At 46.4% G+C, this 22325-nt stretch overlaps 1 protein-coding gene across 4 annotated transcripts in view; it reads right to left on the reverse strand.

The window, feature by feature from the left end:
• The window catches only part of DUSP26 (dual specificity phosphatase 26), a 94936-nt gene extending 73379 nt beyond the window's left edge, over positions 1-21557 (reverse strand). The window contains exon 1 of one of the 4 annotated variants that reach the window (XM_063930379.1): positions 21446-21557. In XM_063930379.1, the coding sequence (XP_063786449.1) occupies positions 21446-21536 (91 nt within the window). In that variant the 5' untranslated portion in view covers positions 21537-21557. Of the gene's footprint in view, positions 1-20337; positions 20443-20609; positions 20675-21445 lie in introns of those variants that run through there. The other 3 variants (XM_063930380.1, XM_063930381.1, XM_063930383.1) reach the window with 3 other exon arrangements.
• Positions 21558-22325: the final 768 nt, after the last annotated feature.

The following is a 22325-nucleotide window of genomic DNA, read 5'->3' on the forward strand; positions in this document are numbered from 1 at the left end:
ACACATCATCATAGTATGTTTTAAACTGTGCAATTAAGCGCAAAGATCCCTGAGGGAAACAACCCTTTCAGGGGACTAACAGCTCACTCTTATTTGAAATCTCTCACAGAGGAAATCATCTCATCTCTTAGATGTCTCTTGATATGGTTACTCTCTTAAACAGCTGCAGTCATATTAAAGGAAACATGTCAGGCTAAGGGATTCGTTCAAACCCTTCGGACTGACCGTGTCCAGGGTGAAGATCCACTTAGCCTCTAATTGAAGTAATTTTTTAGATCTGTTTCCTCTTCTTAAGGAGTTAGGCACTTGCGCTATCATTCTATATTTTAACATGGCCATATTGTGTCTGGCCTGTACAAAGTGTCTAGCTACCGCTTGATCGCTATTCCCCGACAGCAGTGCAGCTCTGATGGCTGCCCTGTGTTGGGCAATGCGCTCCTTAAATTGTCTCTCTGTCTTGCCCACGTAGTGTAGACCACATGGGCAAGACAGAAGATGCACAACAAACTTTGATGTGCATGTCAAAGGGACTTTGATTTCGTACATTTTACCTGTGTATGGATGTGGGAATTTGTTCCCCATGATTAAGGCTCTGCACGTCGTGCAGCCTGTACACCTATAACATCCACCTTTTCTGCTCAGGAAATGCTGTGGTCTATCATTACCTACCCCCGTTGTCATGATTGGACGCTATTCTGATGCCAGAACGTGCATAACTGCAAATAATATTGTATTGATCAATGTCTGCAAATGACCTGTGTGTGGTTATGTATAAATCCTGTGTCAAAAGGTCATAGGAGACTTCAGCCTGATGTGCCACTGCTCCCATGCTGATCTTACAGGGGGAGGTGTCCTGATCCAGGCTATTTCAAGTAGAAATAGCCCTGTTAATATCAATGTATGTGATATCAATATTCTGATCGATGTATCAATGTACCAGTGTGTGATAACTGTCTTTGCATGTTAAATGGTTGAAGCTTGATTGATCTGCTGGCATTTCATTGTAGCCACAGATCTCAAAGACACACTGACTGTTTAGGTGTGAAATGTAATTTAGTTTAATTACCCCAGAACCACAGCTAGGGCCAGAGAGGTGTTAAGCCCTTCCTGCTCTGTGTCCTCTCAGAACTAGCCATTTGTTTATACTAGAACCATGGCCAGAGCTTCAAAGGAGAAGGAGATAAGGCCATTCGCCCCTGAGATAGTAGCCGGGAAGCCCAGTATGAGCTGACATTCAATACCTTCTCTGGCTTATGGAAGGATTAACAGTAACACTCCAGAGGGAGGGGGGTGGAAGGGGCAGCATGTTTTTTAAATAGGAGACCCTCAGAGTGTAAGTTGTCCATTATCAAAGAAGCGAGTCAGGAGAACATTCTGGCTCTGTAATGTTCCGATATATCTGAAGTGGCTTTACTTCATCTCATCGTTCTACTGTGCATGCGTGCTAGTATCGGTGGGTTTAACTTCCTATTTTTATTTTCTTGAAGTTGTCTTTCTGTTGTGACTTTGACTTTTTTATCATTATATTCTTGTAACTTTCTTTTTTCTTTAACATAAGCTTTGAAGTGTTTTACTTGAATTAAATAATCTAATTTTAGATCTGGTTTCTGTTGTGTATCCAACCCAACTCTCTGAAAGAGGCATTACCAAAATATTAATAATTCTAGGTGCAGGCAAAAGCCATAAGTTTGCCTTGGGTCATACCCTAAACGTTTGTACTGTGGCTGGTGGCAGTGATTTTGTGTGAAATAAACACACGTGCTCAGGTATCCAGTAAAGGTGTCACGTGGCAGGGATTCGCAGATTGGCATATCTGGGGAATCGCCGTGCCTAGGATCGTGACACCCGTGACATCAGTCCTGACTAACAGGTCTTTAAGATTAGGGCAAGAGTTTGGTGTTGAATAAAGAAGGGAGTTCCCTATCAGAATTTACAATTGGCCATAGTCTTTTGACTTCTTTTTTTAGCGTCTCACTCGCTACTGTGTAACGGTTGACCCATGGTATAGCTTTATCCGTTTTGACCTTGCTTTTTTCTGCTAAAAGCGTTTTTCTATCTAGGGCCATGGCTTTAGATTTTGCTTGTAGTAACACAGAATTGGGGTAACCCCTTGTGAGAAATTTCCTAGTTAGCACCTCCAATTGTTGTTCCCTCTCTGTGGCATCACTAGTGATGCGACATGCCCGTACAAACTGTGAGTACGGTAAGCTATCCACTGTGGCCCTAGGGTGAAAGCTATCATGTCTAAGGATGGTATTTCTATCCGTGGGTTTTACGTACAGATTAGTTTTAAACTGGCCATTCCTAATTCCTATACTGACATCAAGGAAATGTACTTGAACACATGCTCAGTTTGGCTGGACAACTAGACTTGTTGTGTTGTTCAATAACCTTCTCTAGTTGTTCACCTTGGCCACTCCACAGTAATAGAATGTCATCTATATACCGATAGTATTTAAACACTTTGTCAGCAATGGATGATGACTCAAAGAACAATTGCATCTCTACCATGTACATGAAAGCATTGGCATAAGCTGGAGCCACGCAACTGCCCATGGCACAGCCAGACTGTTGGAGAAAGAAGGAACCATCATAATAAAAAATAGTTTTGTTTAAGCGTGAACTCCAACAAACTAATGAAAAAATCTACATTGGGCCCTTTATACAAATGGCTGGAAGAGATCAAATCGCGTACTGATTTGAGCCCCAACTCGTGGGGAATGCAAGTATATAACTCGCCACATCAATGCTAGCCATAACTAAATCAGGAGGTAGCCCTGTCACGTCAGCTAATTTCCTTAGCAGTGATGATGTATCTTTAAGATGTGTGGCGGTGTCCTGGATCACAGGTTGTAACCATGTGTCCAGGAAAACCGCCACCGGTTCACAAAGAGACCCCCTGGCAGAGATGATGGGTCTGCAGGGGGTTTCACCGGATCCTTATGAATTTTAGGAATGATTTAAAATATAGGTACAGTGGGATGTGTGGAACATAAATAAGCACCAGTCTCTGCATCAATGATGCCATCAGATACCCCAGACTGAACTAATAGTTCCAGCTGTCCGTAGGATCCCTGTTCAAGCTCCTATATGTCTCCTGATCATCAAGTAAGCGGGAGCATTCCTCTTTATACATGGCCAAGTCTATTACCACTATGGCACCACCTTTGTCGGCTCCACGTATGATGATATCCTGTCGTGAACTTAGATCCCGTAAGGCAACTTGTTCCTCCTTAGATAGATTGTGTCACACGCCATAGGCGGCGTTCACCGCGCTTACCCCTGCATACCTGCTGGTCTGTGTTGCGGCCTCCGCCTTCGGTGGTCCACGGGCTCCGGCGCCTGGCTGGCGCGGCCCCCGGCGGTTCCCCGGGGCAGGGGCGACGCCATGACACCCGGCATCACGTGGGCGGGGAGCAGGTGACGTCATCAGCCAATCCAGCGGAGGCGGGAGATTCAAAGGCAGACGCCGGGCAGCGCCTCGGCGCCTGAGTATCGTCTTTTCCCCTGAAGTGGATGCCAGTGCTTCTATCCTCGGTGGATCTCTCTGCAGCATACCCCAGTGTCTCCGGCATTTCCAGGTGTCAGTTGTTGCACAGCTTCCAGCGTTCCCAGCCGCTGCTGGGTTCCACTGCGCTCTCGTCACCAGTGCTTCTTGGAGTCAGCGTGGGCTGCAGGTTAAACGTCACTCTCAGTTATACAAGTCCTCAGTGTCTTTAACCCTCGCTCTCAAGTTATACAAGTCTTCAGTGTCTTTAACCCTCGCTCTCCAGTTATACAAATCCTCAGTGTCTTTAACCACCGCTCTCAAGTTCTTCAAATCATCAGTGTCTTTAACCACCGCTCTCAAGTTCTTCAAATCATCAGTGTCTTTAACCACCGCTCTCAAGTTCTTCAAATCATCAGTGTCTTTAACCACCGCTCTCAAGTTCTTCAAATCATCAGTGTCTTTAACCACCGCTCTCAAGTTCTTCAAATCATCAGTGTCTTTTTACCACCACTCTCAAGTTCTTCAGTCACCAGTGTCTTTTGCCATCACTCACAAGTACTTCCTGGACATTTCTCCATACGCTCCTTCTCTGTTATGTGACATTGTGTTGCTCTCTTCCAGCAACGAAGTCCTTTAATATTTTCACCAAGCTTTACTGTCAGAGTCCTGTATGAGGAAGACCAATATCAAGCCATCCCTGTTCCGACCCAACTGTGGTTCCTCTCCCCTACCATCGGGAGAACCCCCGAGTTCACAACACCCCAACCTAGGTCAGTGACAGTATACTCAGGCCCCATCGACCCGGGGGATCGGAGCCCAGAGGCAAGTACCATCCAGGACTTGATTTCTCGAGTACAAAGTCAGGAAGCAGCACAGGGCCAGGTGATGCATTTTCTCCAGGAATTATCTGGCCGGCTGGATCAAATTCAGACTTCTCTGGCTTCAGTAGTACGGGCCCCAGCTCCAGTACCCGCTCCAGTGGTTGTCTCTAGTAATATTCCATCCTCCTCTGGAACCAGGTCACGTCTTCAGCTCCCTACTCCTTCTCGCTATAATGGGAATCCAAAGAATTGCCGTGGTTTTCTCAATCAGTGCGAGGTACATTTTGAACTGCTTTCACATAACTTCCCTACTGATCGGTCCAAGGTGGCATACAATATTTCTTTGCTCGAGGGTTCAGCGTTGGATTGGGTGTTTCCGTTATGGGAGCGATCTGATCCATTGGTTTCTAGTTACATCAATTTCATTACGTCATTCCGGAGGATCTTTGATGAGCCCAGCAGGACGACCGCTGCCTCTGCAGACTTGCTTCGTGTCCAACAAGGCTTTCGTTCAGTGGGACAGTATGTGATTAATTTTCAGACCATAGCCTCAGAACTGCGCTGGAATAATTATGCCCTACGGGCTGCCTTTTGGAACGGGCTCTCCGATCGTCTAAAGGACGAGTTGGTCACTAGAGATTTGCCGGATTCTTTAGAAAAGTTGATCTCGCTCTGTGTAAAGGTGGATCTTCGCATGCAGGAACGAGGTGGCGCACGTAGTCGGTCAGATCGATCAAGGGTCCGATCTCTTCCGTCTAAGCAAACGTTTATTCCAAGTCCTGATGAACCCATGCAGATTAATCGATCCCGGCTGTCCCCAGAAGAACGTCAGCGTCGTCGGGAGGGTAGACTCTGCCTCTACTGTGGAGCCGCGGAGCACTTTCTCAAGTTTTGCAAGTCACGCCCGGGAAACGGGCAGTCCTAGCTTGTTCCGGAGGAGTCGAGCTAGGAGTTTCTTCTAAACCTTCTCCGCCAGTGGACTGTTTACTCTCCGTGACTCTGTTCTCAGAGTCAATAGCCAAACCCGTTAAGGCTCTGCTGGACTCAGGGGCTGCAGGGAATTTTATTTCCCTTTCCTGTGCCCAGGATCTGGGTTGTCAGCTATGGTCGGTCGAACGATCTATTACGTTGACTGTTATCAATGGTACCCAAATTTCTAACGGTCTGATTTCAAGTTGTACAGTACCAATCAAACTGCAAGTGGGAGCTCTGCATCAAGAACACCTAGAGTTCCTAGTGATTCGGGAGATGCCCCACGATCTGGTTCTTGGCCTTCCTTGGCTTAAACTTCACAACCCTCACGTCGACTGGAGTTCGACACAAATAATATCTTGGAGTTCTTTTTGTCATTCAAATTGTCTCACCCCAGTCTATCCGCTCCGTGTATCTTCCAGGTCAGATGAAGTGTTCATTCCGGAGGCCTATCGGGAGTTTTCTGACGTGTTCTTGGAGCAAGCGGCCGATCAGCTACCACCGCATAGACCCTGGGACTGCCTCATTGAGCTCATTCCGGGGAAAATGCCACCTCGGGGTTGCACTTATCCCTTATCATTGCCCGAGACCCAAGCTATGTCGGACTATATCAAGTCTAATCTACAGAAAGGATTCATCCACCCCTCTACTTCTCCAGCGGGGGCGGGTTTCTTTTTTGTGAAGAAGAAGGACGGAGGGCTGAGACCATGTATTGACTATCGTGGTCTAAATGATGTCACCATTAAGAATAAGTATCCTTTGCCGCTCATTACGGAGCTTTTTGATAGAGTTCGCGGAGCCCGAGTTTTCACCAAGCTTGATTTAAGGGGAGCTTATAATTTGATACGTATCCGACAGGGGGACGAATAGAAGACGGCCTTCAATACCAGGGACGGGCATTACGAGTATCTGGTAATGCCGTTTGGCCTCAGCAACACCCCTGCCGTCTTCCAGGGATTCATTGACGAAGTCTTTCGGGATATGCTATACCTAAGTATAGTGGTATATTTGGATGACATTCTGATATTTTCTAAAAATCTCACAAAGCACAGAATACAGGTCAAATAGGTACTTCTTCGATTGCGAGAGAATCATCTTTATGGCAAGATTTCCAAATGTACTTTTGAGGTTCCTTCTGTTCCATTTCTTGGTTACATCATTTCGGGCACGGAGCTTCGTATGGATCCATAGAAACTCACTGCCATCCGGGACTGGACTCAGCCTCTTTCCTTGAAAGCGGTACAACGATTTCTGGGCTTTGCAAATTACTACCAGAAATTCATAAAGGGATTCTCTACCATCGTGGCACCTATTACTGCCCTAACCAAGAAGGGTTCTGACCCAAGTCATTGGTCCTCCGAAGCTGTAGCCGTGTTCGCTCAGTTAAAGGCAGCCTTTATGTCCGCTCCAGTCCTTCAACAACCAAATTTTTCAAAACCATTCTTCTTGGAGGTTGATGCTTCCTTGGTAGGCATAGGTACCGTGCTCTCGCAGTACGCTCCAGATGGGAAGTTACATCCATGTGGTTTCCATTCTCACAAATTCTCTCCTGCGGAACAGAATTACACCATTGGAGACAAAGAGCTTTTGGCAATAAAATCTGCCTTGGAGGAATGGAGATATCTTTTGGAAGGTGCTAAACACCTAATTACAATTTTCACTGATCATAAGAATTTGCTGTACCTCAAGACGGCCCAGTGCTTGAATCCCCGTCAAGCTAGATGGGCGCTCTTCTTTACCCGGTTTTCGTTTGTTATTAAGTACCGGGCTGGGACTTTTAACACCAAGGCTGATGCTTTATCCCGTTCCTTAACAGCTTCGGATGAGGAGAATTCCGTTGAGAAGGCTTTGATTCTCAGTCCAGTTTCTATGTCAGCTGCTCCCACCGCTTTGGGTCCTCCTCCTGGGAGAATGTCTGTGCCAGCTAAATTTCGACCAAGATTGTTGCAGTGGGCTCATGTTTCCAAGTTTTCCGGTCATCCTGGAGTTCAAAAGATGTGGGAGTTTCTACGAAGGTCTTACTGGTGGGACCCTATGAAGAAGGATATTCAAGATTATGTCAACTCATGTCCTCAGTGTGCTCAGCACAAAATTCCTCGTTTGCCTCCTGCGGGGTTATTGCATCCACTGTCCATTCCTCAGAGGCCTTGGACAAATATCTCTATGGACTTTGTCACCGAATTGCCTCTCTCCAAGGGTCACAATACTGTCTGGGTAATTATCGACCGTTTCTCTAAGATGGCACATTTTGTACCTTTGACTGGGTTACCATCAGCTCCCGAGTTGGCTTTGTTATTTATCCGAGAACATTTCCGCCTGCACGGCTTACCTCAGGAAATTGTCTCTGACCGGGGAGTACAATTCACTGCAAGATTCTGGAGAGCTCTCTGTACGGTCTTACAAATAAAACTCAAGTTTTCATCCGCTTACCATCCACAAACCAATGGGCAAACTGAACGCATCAATCAAGATTTAGAGACTTTTCTCCGTGTTTATCTTTCTCCTTCGCAAGATGATTGGGTGGAACTGTTGCCATGGGCCGAGTTTGCCCATAATCATCTGTACCACTCTTCGACTGGTGAGTCCCCATTTTTCATTAATTATGGGTTCCATCCTTAAGTTCCTGAATTACCCATTTGTCCTCCGGAGGATGTTCCTGCTGCAGCTTCTACTCTTCGGCACTTCAGCCAAATTTGGAGTCGAGTTCATGCTAATCTCAAGAGAGTTTCCGGCCGCTATAAGTTCTTTGCGGATAGGAAGCGACGAGCAGCTCCCCAATACAAGGTTGGTGACAGGGTATGGCTTTCCACCCGCAACCTCCGGTTAAGGGTGCCCACTATGAAGTTCGCCCCGAAGTTTATTGGTCCTTACCCCGTGTTACAAGTCCTGAACCCAGTTGTCTGCAAATTGGGATTGCCTTCCCACCTCCGGATACCAAACTCCTTTCACGTCTCTCTTCTTCGCCCCCTTGTTTTAAACCGGTTCCATTTAAAGTCCCCGAGGCCAACCTCTGCAGAGTCTGAAGATGGAACGGACTTTGAAATCAAAGCTATTCTTGACTCTCGTTATCTTCACAAGAATCTACAGTATTTGGTGGAGTGGAAAGGTTTTGGTCCCGAGGAGAGGAGCTGGGTCAAGGCTACTGAAGTTATGGCTCCCCGACTGGTGCGGATTTTCCATTTCAGACATCCAACAAAACCTGGAAAGTGTCCGGGGGCCACTCCTGGAGGAGGGGGCACTGTCACACGCCATAGGCGGCGTTCACCGCGCTTACCCCTGCGTACCTGCTGGTCTGTGTTGCGGCCTCCGCCTTCGGTGGTCCACGGGCTCCGGCGCGTGGCTGGCGCGCCCCCCGACGGTTCCCCGGGGCAGGGGCGCATCCATGACACCCGGCACCATGTGGGCGGGGAGCAGGTGACATCATCAGACTGTTCCGCCAATCCAGCGGAGGCAGGAGATTCAAAGGCAGACGCCGGGCAGCGCCTCGGCGCCCGAGTATCGTCTTTTCCCCTGAAGTGGATGCCAGTGCTTCTATCCTCGGCGGATCTCCCTGCAGCATACCCCAGTGTCTCCGGCATTTCCAGGTGTCAGTTGTTGCACAGCTTCCAGCGTTCCCAGCCGCTACTGGGTTCCACTGTGCTCTAGTCACCAGTGCTTCTTGGAGTCAGCGTGGGCTGCAGGTTAAACGTCGCTCTCAAGTTATACAAGTCCTCAGTGTCTTTAACCCTCGCTCTCAAGTTATACAAGTCCTCAGTGTCTTTAACCCTCGCTCTCAAGTTATACAAGTCCTCAGTGTCTTTAACCCTCGCTCTCAAGTTATACAAGTCCTCAGTGTCTTTAACCCTCGCTCTCAAGTTATACAAGTCCTCAGTGTCTTTAACCCTCGCTCTCAAGTTATACAAGTCCTCAGTGTCTTTAACCCTCGCTCTCAAGTTCTTCAAATCATCAGTGTCTTTAACCACCGCTCTCATGTTCTTCAAATCATCAGTGTCTTTAACCACCGCTCTCAAGTTCTTCAAATCATCAGTGTCTTTACCCCCGCTCTCAAGTTCTTCAAATCATCAGTGTCTTTAACCCCCCCTCTCAAGTTCTTCAAATCATCAGTGTCTTTAACCACCGCTCTCAAGTTCTTCAAATCATCAGTGTCTTTAACCACCGCTCTCAAGTTCTTCAAATCATCAGTGTCTTTAACCACCGCTCTCAAGTTCTTCAAATCATCAGTATCTTTAACCACCGCTCTCAAGTTCTTCAAATCATCAGTGTCTTTTTACCACCGCTCTCAAGTTCTTCAGTCACCAGTGTCTTTTGCCATCACTCACAAGTACTTCCTGGACATTTCTCCATACGCTCCTTCTCTGTTATGTGACATTGTGTTGCTCTCTTCCTGCAATAAAGTCCTTTAATATTTTCACCAAGCTTTACTGTCAGAGTCCTGTATGAGGAAGACCTATATCAAGCCATCCCTGTTCCGACCCAACTGTGGTTCCTCTCCCCTACCATCGGGAGAACCCCCGAGTTCACAACACCCCCAACCTAGGTCAGTGACAGATTGTGATGAAAGAACATCCTTCTCTTTGACGATGCTTGACTACTTGAATCAACTAGTCTTGAAAATGTTAGAATGGACGAGTTAAAGGACTGGGGATCAAATGTGGAAGTCGGACGAAACTTTTTATTCTCCACTGTGGTTTCTTGTGTAGAAGTATTCACAGCCTCAATGTCGTGTATCAATTGGCCCTTAGCTACATTTTTGTCAAAAAATTCTCTCAACTTTAATTTTCTCTGAAATTTAAAATTATCCACTTTACCAGTGAATGCGTCGTATGGCTGCATTGGAACAAAAGATAACCCCTTACTTAAACTTTGTTCTTCCATAGGGGTTAATGGTACACTTGACAGATTAAAGATTAAGTCCGTTGACCCTTTGGCGGAAAACCGCGGAGACGCCGGTGATGTCAGTCTGGATGCCAGGATGGCGCGCCCAGCGGCATACGCTTGAGGGGATGTTCCTAATGGAGGTAAGTCTTATTTAAGTTCACTGATTGTTGTTTTGCATTAATCCTGACGAAGGGGGAGACCCCGAACAGTTGATACGCACCAATACAAGGTTTACAATGTTTAAAGACTCAGAGTGCCGCCTCTCCATTCTTTGCTGGTATCCATATGGGCTTTGGCCCTGGAGGAGGGCACCCGAGCAAGACAGTCCCATAATAGGGGCAGAACCTAGTGCCGGAGTTCAATTGTGTGTGTGTGTGTGTGTGTGTGTGTATATATATATATATATATATATATACATATATATATATATATATATATATATATTGTACCCATATATATATATACACATGTTTACAGGGGCGTTTCTACAGAGGAGGGGCCGGTGTGCAGACTCTGGCATTGTGGCGGAGTCTACTGCGCATTCGCAGGTCTCCGGAAACATGGCGCCCGCCATGATCCGGAGACCATTTTGGCTACCGCGCACGCGTGGCGGCCATTTTGGCTGCGATTTCCGGCGCTGGACTCCGGAAAGGTAAGTATTAAAATGGATACAATGGGTGCGGTGTGGGCCCCCCCTGGACCCAGGAGCCCGTGTGCACCGCACCCATTGCACCTATTATAGAAACGCCAATGCATGTTTAATGTTTGAAGGACCAGGTATATACTGGTTCATCTGAATCTCAACCCCCATACTTGGCTCCACCTCTCTCTGGAAACCCCCCCTTGCAAATCCTGCGTTTGCCCCTGCTATGAGCCCCACAAAGTTCTGCCTACTCCCCTGACAGTACAGATTTGGACGTATGGTAGCAGAATTATGTAGGCAGTGTATGGAGTGTCCCTGGGCAGTAACAGTGGGATGGCTAAGAAGACTCATGCAGAGGTAGCATCTTATGGGAGAGTCACAGGCTTGTTGCAGACAGATGCTCAGCTGGTCACATAGCAGGCCATACTCAGGCCGAGAAACTTCATCTGCCATAGGGCTGGTGCAAATTTAGATGGTGTGTCTAAAGATGCCCCAGGTGGTGTTCAGTGCCTACGGATGCTGACAATGGGCGCCTCAGTCCTTGCACATTCAGAGGCATGGATGTACACCAGGGAAGGGCACTCGAGCGGCATTAGCAAAAGTCACAGACACAACATCGGCAAAAGACACAATGACGGCCACGGATACGTCCGACTGAGAATTAGACCCATAGGCATTTCTGAAATTATAAAAATGAAGATGCCCAGAGAAAATGCTGATAACATGCACCAAAGCATGGGAAAGCCTACTAACAGGGATCACGCTGGTGCATACTCTCTGATCACTGTCACTATAGTCTCTGGTCACTATCACTATGTATATTCTCTGACCTCTATCACTGTATTAGCTGATAACTATCACTATCCTCTCTGATCACTATCACTATATCATCTGACCACTGTCACTATACTCTCTGATCACTATCCTCTGTGATCACTATTTTTTTTTTTTTTTAGGATGGCAATAACGTGAGATACAGGATTTTTTTAAATATAAAAACACACACACACACACACACACACACACACACACACACACACACACACACACACACACACACACACACAAAGTGTTGCTATTAAATATACAACATATACAGCGGCAGAAGATCTCTCTGCCACGTTTTGGTAACTAGATCCTAGAGTGCACATATGATCCAGTTTTGGGGGTAATTTTTTTAGCAGTTGGGCAAAACCATGTGCACTGCAGGGGGGCGGGGGCAGATATAACATTTGCAGAGAGAGAGATTTGCGTGGGTTATTTTGTTTCTGTGCAGGGTAAATACTGGCTGCTTTATTATTACACTGCAATTTAGATTGCGGATTGAACTCACCACACCCAAATCTAACTCTCTCTGCACATGTTATATCTGCCTCCCATGCAGTGCACATGGTTTTGCCCAACTGTTAACAAAGTTCCTGCTGCGATCAACTCAGAATTACCCCCGTTGTTTCCTTGTTACCAAAATATTTGCATAAGCCTTAAGGCATGCTGAACGCACGTTATAAAGGGACGTAGAAACTAGTGATGAGCGCCTGAAATTTTTCGGGTTTTGTGTTTTGGTTTTGGGTTCGGTTCCGCGGCCGTGTTTTGGGTTCGACCGCGTTTTGGCAAAACCTCACCGAATTTTTTTTGTCGGATTCGGGTGTGTTTTGGATTCGGGTGTTTTTTTCAAAAAACCCTAAAAAACAGCTTAAATCATAGAATTTGGGGGTCATTTTGATCCCATATTATTATTAACCTCAAAAACCATAATTTCCACTCATTTTCAGTCTATTCTGAATACCTCACACCTCACAATATTATTTTTAGTCCTAAAATTTGCACCGAGGTCGCTGGATGACTAAGCTAAGCGACCCTAGTGGCCGACACAAACACCTTGCCCATCTAGGAGTGGCACTGCAGTGTCACGCAGGATGTCCCTTCCAAAAAACCCTCCCCAAACAGCACATGACGCAAAGAAAAAAAGAGGCGCAATGAGGTAGCTGTGTGAGTAAGATTAGCGACCCTAGTGGCCGACACAAACACCGGGCCCATTTAGGAGTGGCACTGCAGTGTCACGCAGGATGTCCCTTCCAAAAAACCCTCCCCAAACAGCACATGACGCAAAGAAAAAAAGAGGCGCAATGAGGTAGCTGTGTGAGTAAGATTAGCGACCCTAGTGGCCGACACAAACACCGGGCCCATCTAGGAGTGGCACTGCAGTGTCACGCAGGATGTCCCTTCCAAAAAACCCTCCCCAAACAGCACATAACGCAAAGAAAAAAAGAGGCGCAATGAGGTAGCTGTGTGAGTAAGATTAGCGACCCTAGTGGCCGACACAAACACCGGGCCCATCTAGGAGTGGCACTGCAGTGTCACGCAGGATGGCCCTTCCAAAAAACCCTCCCCAAACAGCACATGACGCAAAGAAAAATAAAAGAAAAAAGAGGTGCAAGATGGAATTGTCCTTGGGCCCTCCCACCCACCCTTATGTTGTATAAACAAAACAGGACTTGCACACTTTAACCAACCCATCATTTCAGTGACAGGGTCTGCCACACGACTGTGACTGATATGACGGGTTGGTTTGGACCCCCCCCAAAAAAGAAGCAATTAATCTCTCCTTGCACAAACTGGCTCTACAGAGGCAAGATGTCCACCTCATCATCATCCTCCGATATATCACCGTGTACATCCCCCTCCTCACAGATTATCAATTCGTCCCCACTGGAATCCACCATCTCAGCTCCCTGTGTACTTTGTGGAGGCAATTGCTGCTGGTCAATGTCTCCGCGGAGGAATTGATTATAATTCATTTTAATGAACATCATCTTCTCCACATTTTCTGGATGTAACCTCGTACGCCGATTGCTGACAAGGTGAGCGGCGGCACTAAACACTCTTTCGGAGTACACACTTGTGGGAGGGCAACTTAGGTAGAATAAAGCCAGTTTGTGCAAGGGCCTCCAAATTGCCTCTTTTTCCTGCCAGTATAAGTATGGACTGTGTGACGTGCCTACTTGGATGCGGTCACTCATATAATCCTCCACCATTCTTTCAATGGTGAGAGAATCATATGCAGTGACAGTAGACGACATGTCCGTAATCGTTGTCAGGTCCTTCAGTCCGGACCAGATGTCAGCATCAGCAGTCGCTCCAGACTGCCCTGCATCACCGCCAGCGGGTGGGCTCGGAATTCTGAGCCTTTTCCTCGCACCCCCAGTTGCGGGAGAATGTGAAGGAGGAGATGTTGACAGGTCGCGTTCCGCTTGACTTGACAATTTTCTCACCAGCAGGTCTTTCAACCCCAGCAGACTTGTGTCTGCCGGAAAGAGAGATCCAAGGTAGGCTTTAAATCTAGGATCGAGCATGGTGGCCAAAATGTAGTGCTCTGATTTCAACAGATTGACCACCCGTGAATCCTTGTTAAGCGAATTAAGGGCTCCATCCACAAGTCCCACATGCCTAGCGGAATCGCTCCGTGTTAGCTCCTCCTTCAATGTCTCCAGCTTCTTCTGCAAAAGCCTGATGAGGGGAATGACCTGACTCAGGCTGGCAGTGTCTGAACTGACTTCACGTGTGGCAAGTTCAAAGGGCAGCAGAACCTTGCACAACGTTGAAATCATTCTCCACTGCGCTTGAGACAGGTGCATTCCACCTCCTATATCGTGCTCAATTGTATAGGCTTGAATGGCCTTTTGCTGCTCCTCCAACCTCTGAAGCATATAGAGGGTTGAATTCCACCTCGTTACCACTTCTTGCTTCAGATGATGGCAGGGCAGGTTCAGTAGTTTTTGGTGGTGCTCCAGTCTTCTGTACGTGGTGCCTGTACGCCGAAAGTGTCCCGCAATTCTTCTGGCCACCGACAGCATCTCTTGCACGCCCCTGACGTTTTTTAAATAATTCTGCACCACCAAATTCAAGGTATGTGCAAAACATGGGACGTGCTGGAATTTGCCCATATTTAATGCACACACAATATTGCTGGCGTTGTCCGATGCCACAAATCCACAGGAGAGTCCAATTGGGGTAAGCCATTCCGCGATGATCTTCCTCAGTTGCCGTAAGAGGTTTTCAGCTGTGTGCGTATTCTGGAAAGCGGTGATACAAAGCGTAGCCTGCCTAGGAAAGAGTTGGCGTTTGCGAGATGCTGCTACTGGTGCCGCCGCTGCTGTTCTTGCGGCGGGAGTCCATACATCTACCCAGTGGGCTGTCACAGTCATATAGTCCTGACCCTGCCCTGCTCCACTTGTCCACATGTCCGTGGTTAAGTGGACACTGGGTACAGCTGCATTTTTTAGGACACTGGTGACTCTTTTTCTGAGGTCTGTGTACATTTTTGGTATCGCCTGCCTAGAGAAATGGAACCTAGATGGTATTTGGTACCGGGGACACAGTACCTCCAACAAGTCTCTAGTTGGCTCTGCAGTAATGATGGATACCGGAACCACGTTTCTCACCACCCAGGATGCCAAGGCCTCAGTTATCCGCTTTGCAGTAGGATGACTGCTGTGATATTTCATCTTCCTCGCAAAGGACTGTTGGACAGTCAATTGCTTGGTGGAAGTAGTAAAAGTGGTCTTACGACTTCCCCTCTGGGATGACCATCGACTCCCAGCAGCAACAACAGCAGCGCCAGCAGCAGTAGGCGTTACACGCAAGGATGCATCGGAGGAATCCCAGGCAGGAGAGGAATCATCAGAATTGCCAGTGACATGGCCTGCAGGACTATTGGCATTCCTGGGGAAGGAGGAAATTGACACTGAGGGAGTTGGTGGGGTGGTTTGCGTGAGCTTGGTTACAAGAGGAAGGGATTTACTGGTCAGTGGACTGCTTCCGCTGTCACCCAAAGTTTTTGAACTTGTCACTGACTTATTATGAATGCGCTGCAGGTGACGTATAAGGGAGGATGTTCCGAGGTGGTTAACGTCCTTACCCCTACTTATTACAGCTTGACAAAGGGAACACACGGCTTGACACCTGTTGTCCGCATTTCTGTTGAAATACCTCCACACCGAAGAGCTGATTTTTTTGGTATTTTCACCAGGCATGTCAACGGCCATATTCCTCCCACGGACAACAGGTGTCTCCCCGGGTGCCTGACTTAAACAAACCACCTCACCATCAGAATCCTCCTGGTCAATTTCCTCCCCAGCGCCAGCAACACCCATATCCTCCTCATCCTGGTGTACTTCAACACTGACATCTTCAATCTGACTATCAGGAACTGGACTGCGGGTGCTCCTTCCAGCACTTACAGGGGGCGTGCAAATGGTGGAAGGCGCATGCTCTTCACGTCCAGTGTTGGGAAGGTCAGGCATTGCAACCGACACAATTGGACTCTCCTTGTGGATTTGGGATTTCGAAGAACGCACAGTTCTTTGCGGTGCTACTGCTTTTGCCAGCTTGAGTCTTTTCATTTTTCTAGCGAGAGGCTGAGTGCCTCCATCCTCATGTGAAGCTGAACCACTAGCCATGAACATAGGCCAGGGCCTCAGCCGTTCCTTGCCACTCCGTGTGGTAAATGGCATATTGGCAAGTTTACGCTTCTCCTCCGACAATTTTATTTTAGGTTTTGGAGTCCTTTTTTTACTGATATTTGGTGTTTTGGATTTGACATGCTCTGTACTATGACATTGGGCATCGGCCTTGGCAGACGACGTTGCTGGCATTTCATCGTCTCGGCCATGACTAGTGGCAGCAGCTTCAGCACGAGGTGGAAGTGGATCTTGATCTTTCCCTAATTTTGGAACCTCAACATTTTTGTTCTCCATATTTTAATAGGCACAACTAAAAGGCACCTCAGGTAAACAATGGAGATGGATGGATACTAGTATACAATTATGGACGGACTGCCGAGTGCCAACACAGAGGTAGCTACAGCCGTGGACTACCGTACTGTACTGTGTCTGCTGCTAATATAGACTGGTTGATAAAGAGATGTAGTAGTATGTATGTATAAAGAAGAAAGAAAAAAAAACCACGGGTAGGTGGTATACAATTATGGACGGACTGCCGAGTGCCGACACAGAGGTAGCTACAGCCGTGAACTACCGTACTGTACTGTGTCTGCTGCTAATATAGACTGGTTGATAAAGAGATGTAGTAGTATGTATGTATAAAGAAGAAAGAAAAAAAAACCTCGGGTAGGTGGTATACAATTATGGACGGACTGCCGAGTGCCGACACAGAGGTAGCTACAGCCGTGGACTACCGTACTGTACTGTGTCTGCTGCTAATATAGACTGGTTGATAAAGAGATGTAGTAGTATGTATGTATAAAGAAGAAAGAAAAAAAAACCTCGGGTAGGTGGTATACAATTATGGACGGACTGCCGAGTGCCGACACAGAGGTAGCTACAGCCGTGAACTACCGTACTGTACTGTGTCTGCTGCTAATATAGACTGGTTGATAAAGAGATGTAGTAGTATGTATGTATAAAGAAGAAAGAAAAAAAAAACACGGGTAGGTGGTATACAATTATGGACGGACTGCCGAGTGCCGACACAGAGGTAGCTACAGCCGTGAACTACCGTACTGTACTGTGTCTGCTGCTAATATAGACTGGTTGATAAAGAGATGTAGTAGTATGTATGTATAAAGAAGAAAGAAAAAAAAAACACGGGTAGGTGGTATACAATTATGGACGGACTGCCGAGTGCCGACACAGAGGTAGCTACAGCCGTGGACTACCGTACTGTACTGTGTCTGCTGCTAATATAGACTGGTTGATAAAGAGATGTAGTAGTATGTATGTATAAAGAAGAAAGAAAAAAAAACCTCGGGTAGGTGGTATACAATTATGGACGGACTGCCGAGTGCCGACACAGAGGTAGCTACAGCCGTGAACTACCGTACTGTACTGTGTCTGCTGCTAATATAGACTGGTTGATAAAGAGATGTAGTAGTATGTATGTATAAAGAAGAAAGAAAAAAAAAACACGGGTAGGTGGTATACAATTATGGACGGACTGCCGAGTGCCGACACAGAGGTAGCTACAGCCGTGAACTACCGTACTGTACTGTGTCTGCTGCTAATATAGACTGGTTGATAAAGAGATGTAGTAGTATGTATGTATAAAGAAGAAAGAAAAAAAAAACACGGGTAGGTGGTATACAATTATGGACGGACTGCCGAGTGCCGACACAGAGGTAGCTACAGCCGTGGACTACCGTACTGTACTGTGTCTGCTGCTAATATAGACTGGTTGATAAAGAGATGTAGTAGTATGTATGTATAAAGAAGAAAGAAAAAAAAACCACGGGTAGGTGGTATACAATTATGGACGGACTGCCGAGTGCCGACACAGAGGTAGCTACAGCCGTGGACTACCGTACTGTACTGTGTCTGCTGCTAATATAGACTGGTTGATAAAGAGATGTAGTAGTATGTATGTATAAAGAAGAAAGAAAAAAAAACCTCGGGTAGGTGGTATACAATTATGGACGGACTGCCGAGTGCCGACACAGAGGTAGCTACAGCCGTGAACTACCGTACTGTACTGTGTCTGCTGCTAATATAGACTGGTTGATAAAGAGATGTAGTAGTATGTATGTATAAAGAAGAAAGAAAAAAAAACCACGGGTAGGTGGTATACAATTATGGACGGACTGCCGAGTGCCGACACAGAGGTAGCTACAGCCATGGACTACCGTACTGTACTGTGTCTGCTGCTAATATAGACTGGTTGATAAAGAGATGTAGTAGTATGTATGTATAAAGAAGAAAGAAAAAAAAACCACGGGTAGGTGGTATACAATTATGGATGGACTGCCGAGTGCCGACACAGAGGTAGCTACAGCCGTGAACTACCGTACTGTGTCTGCTGCGACTGGATGATAAATAATGATATAAAAAATATATATATATATCACTACTGCAGCCGGACAGGTATATATTATATAATGACGGACCTGCTGGACACTGTCTGTCAGCAGAATGAGTTTTTTATAGAATAAAAAAAAAAACACCACACAAGTGAAGTCACACGACGAGTGTTTAACTTTTTCAGGCAATCACAATATAGTATACTACTAACTATACTGGTGGTCAGTGTGGTCAGGTCACTGGTCAGTCACACTGGCAGTGGCACTCCTGCAGCAAAAGTGTGCACTGTTTAATTTTAATATAATATGTACTCCTGGCTCCTGCTATAACCTATAACTGGCACTGCAGTGCTCCCCAGTCTCCCCCACAATTATAAGCTGTGTGAGCTGAGCACAGTCAGATATATATACATAGATGATGCAGCACACTGGGCTGAGCAGTGCACACAGATATGGTATGTGACTGAGTCACTGTGTGTATCGTTTTTTTCAGGCAGAGAACGGATATATTAAATAAAACTGCACTGTCTGGTGGTCACTGTGGTCAGTCACTAGTAAACTCTGCACTCTCTACACTTCTACAGTACTCCTAAGCTCCAGTAAATCAGGTCAATCTCTCTCTTTCTCTCTCTCTTCTAATCTAAATGGAGAGGACGCCAGCCACGTCCTCTCCCTATCAATCTCAATGCACGTGTGAAAATGGCGGCGACGCGCGGCTCCTTATATAGAATCCGAGTCTTGCGAGAATCCGACAGCGTCATGATGACGTTCGGGCGCGCTCGGGTTAACCGAGCAAGGCGGGAGGATCCGAGTCTGCTCGGACCCGTGAAAAAAACCATGAAGTTCGGGCGGGTTCGGATTCAGAGAAACCGAACCCGCTCATCTCTAGTAGAAACATTTCCTTCCTGTTTATTGAATAATAATATTATGAATAATAACAGCCTCCGCTGTGGAAGTAAAGACAAGGCGGATCTGAATTCATCATCACATTACAGAGATTTATTGTTCTCATATACAGTATGCTAGCTAAATCAGATTACAGGGTTTCCCTTTGTTAGTTATAGTGTTCTGCTATAGCTGTAGAAACCATGGCCCTCATTCCGAGTTGTTCGCTCGGTATTTTTCATCGCATCGCAGTGAAAATCCGCTTAGTACGCATGCGCAATGTTCGCACTGCGACTGCGCCAAGTAACTTTACTATGAAGAAAGTATTTTTACTCACGGCTTTTTCTTCGCTCCGGCGATCGTAATGTGATTGACAGGAAATGGGTGTTACTGGGCGGAAACACGGCGTTTCAGGGGCGTGTGGCTGAAAACGCTACCGTTTCCGGAAAAAACGCAGGAGTGGCCGGAGAAACGGTGGGAGTGCCTGGGCGAACGCTGGGTGTGTTTGTGACGTCAACCAGGAACGACAAGCACTGAACTGATCGCACAGGCAGAGTAAGTCTGGAGCTACTCTGAAACTGCTAAGTAGTTAGTAATCGCAATATTGCGAATACATCGGTCGCAATTTTAAGAAGCTAAGATTCACTCCCAGTAGGCGGCGGCTTAGCGTGTGTAACTCTGCTAAATTCGCCTTGCGACCGATCAACTCGGAATGAGGGCCCATATGTATCCACAACAGAAGTCCGCATGCTCCCTTTCCCTTCACCTCTATCTACTAACTTGTTGGGAATCGCAGTGCAAATAAAGAATGATTTAGCAAGATAACAAGATCACTTACCTCTGTGTAACGTATGTTACGATTGTGAATGAGAGTGTGGGGTTAACATGTATATGCCTGTGTTTGTTTGGTTTAATTATAATCCCTCTCCTGCCACCCTGCTCACGCTGCACTTAGAAACCACTCAGTAAACATCTATTTTAAGCCATGACAAGTACAGAGCTGGTTAGGGAGAGAGAGAAAGACAGCCAAATAATGATGATAAAATTATATTAAAACTCTTTCTATTATTCCTCTCATGCATTCTATTAACTCTGACTTGAAGATTATACCTTCCCATTGTGCTTCGTTCTGTCCAGTCAATAACATACCCACTTTTCAATATTGCAATGACAAGTTTTACCCCAGCTGTGTCCATTCCCCACTAGATTGTTAGCTTTCTGACGAGCAGGGCCCTCCCTCACCTGTGTTCTTACATCTGTTCCTGTTTTACTTATGTTCTGTTTTCCCCACTTTCCGATGCTGCGGAGCACTGCAGTGTCCTGCAAATCAATGGCGATAATAGAGATAAAATAATGGAAGAGCACAGACCGTCACTTGCAGTATTGGATTTTTCTTACTCTTTCCTTTTAGATGTCAGTTCACTTTAATGTGAAATGAAAATACCCCCCTGTCTAGTCTGCACTTACTCTTATACTGCTCTTTTTTTAAATAAAGAAGTTGGTAAATAAGAGGGAGCAATTAACCTTGTCTGTAAAACAAACAAAAAAGATAATAACATCTGAACATTGGTTATTTGTGAAAATTAACAGTCTCAATCAACCGTATAAGGGGGAGATGCATCAAGCCTTGGAGAGAGCGATAAAGGGGGGAATAAAATTGTTTGAAAAGTCAGTTGGGTGTCTGTTTTTTCCTGTCTATTAGATAGGAAAAAAGTTAAACAGACACCCAACTGACTTTTCAAACAATTGAATACCCCCCACAGTATCAACCAATCAGCTACCTACAGCCATTTTTAAAATACAGCCTGTTTAATGTCAGTTGGACACTGATTGATTGGTGCTTTATCTCTCTCCAAGGCTTGATACATCTCCCCCTAAATGCTGTCTAAAACTCACCCTTTACCTGGGCACCAGTTCTTTTGGATGTGTGATACCTTTATGCTTACCTTCTATGTAAATTACCCCACTGGGACAGGACAGGCCATGATGACACAGTACACAACAAATTGCATCATCATTACTATTCGCCAACTTCATTAGTGGGTTGTCTACACCAGGGACGTGCAGTGAGGTAAATTGATCAGGATCCACTGGCTAGTTTCAGAGCCAGATTTATACACATGACAGGAAAGGCTCTGCCTCACCCGCCTCACCCCACCACACGTCACTGGTCTACACTCTTGGGAGAACAAGCCTACATTTGGGAGTTTATTAGAAATTCTGGGTTGGGAGAGTATAGATAACTTCAAAATCAGGACTATTCTGCTGAAATTAGGACAGTTTGGAGATATATAACAGGCTAATGTGTAAGGTCCCTTTTTGCATAAACTTCTGCGCTCTAGTTAGTGTGAAGAAGCAGCATTTCCCAAGCGTGCAGTGTATCTCATTTATAAGTAAATCAGTACATGGGGGCGGGTGTTTGGGACAGTAGCCCAGGGTCCAGACATTCCTTATTCAAATGAGTCTCATTCAGTGATGTAAGAACACAACAAAAGATACATAGATATATTGTTCAGCAATCATATTTATAATGTTGTCATGAGGGGGTAATTGTGTCCCAACATTCAATGCAGTAATGATCATTACCACCAGGGGCATAGGGAGGGCAGTTCCGGTGGATCGCGAGCTCTAGGCGCCCAAGACAGTACAGGGCGCCGCAGCTCGACTCCGCCGGAACCTCCGCCTGGCCGCAAGCAACTCGCAGCCGCAGCTGTCAGTCACTGACAGCTGGAAGCCAGAGCTGCATCAAATCTCTCCCTCCTCTCCCTCCTCCCCTCCGCTCCGTGACTTGCGTGTGACGTCACGCATCAGACGCACGGGCGTCTG

This window comes from Pseudophryne corroboree, chromosome 6 (assembly GCF_028390025.1).
Source record: "Pseudophryne corroboree isolate aPseCor3 chromosome 6, aPseCor3.hap2, whole genome shotgun sequence".
Taxonomy (NCBI): Eukaryota; Metazoa; Chordata; class Amphibia; order Anura; family Myobatrachidae; genus Pseudophryne; species Pseudophryne corroboree.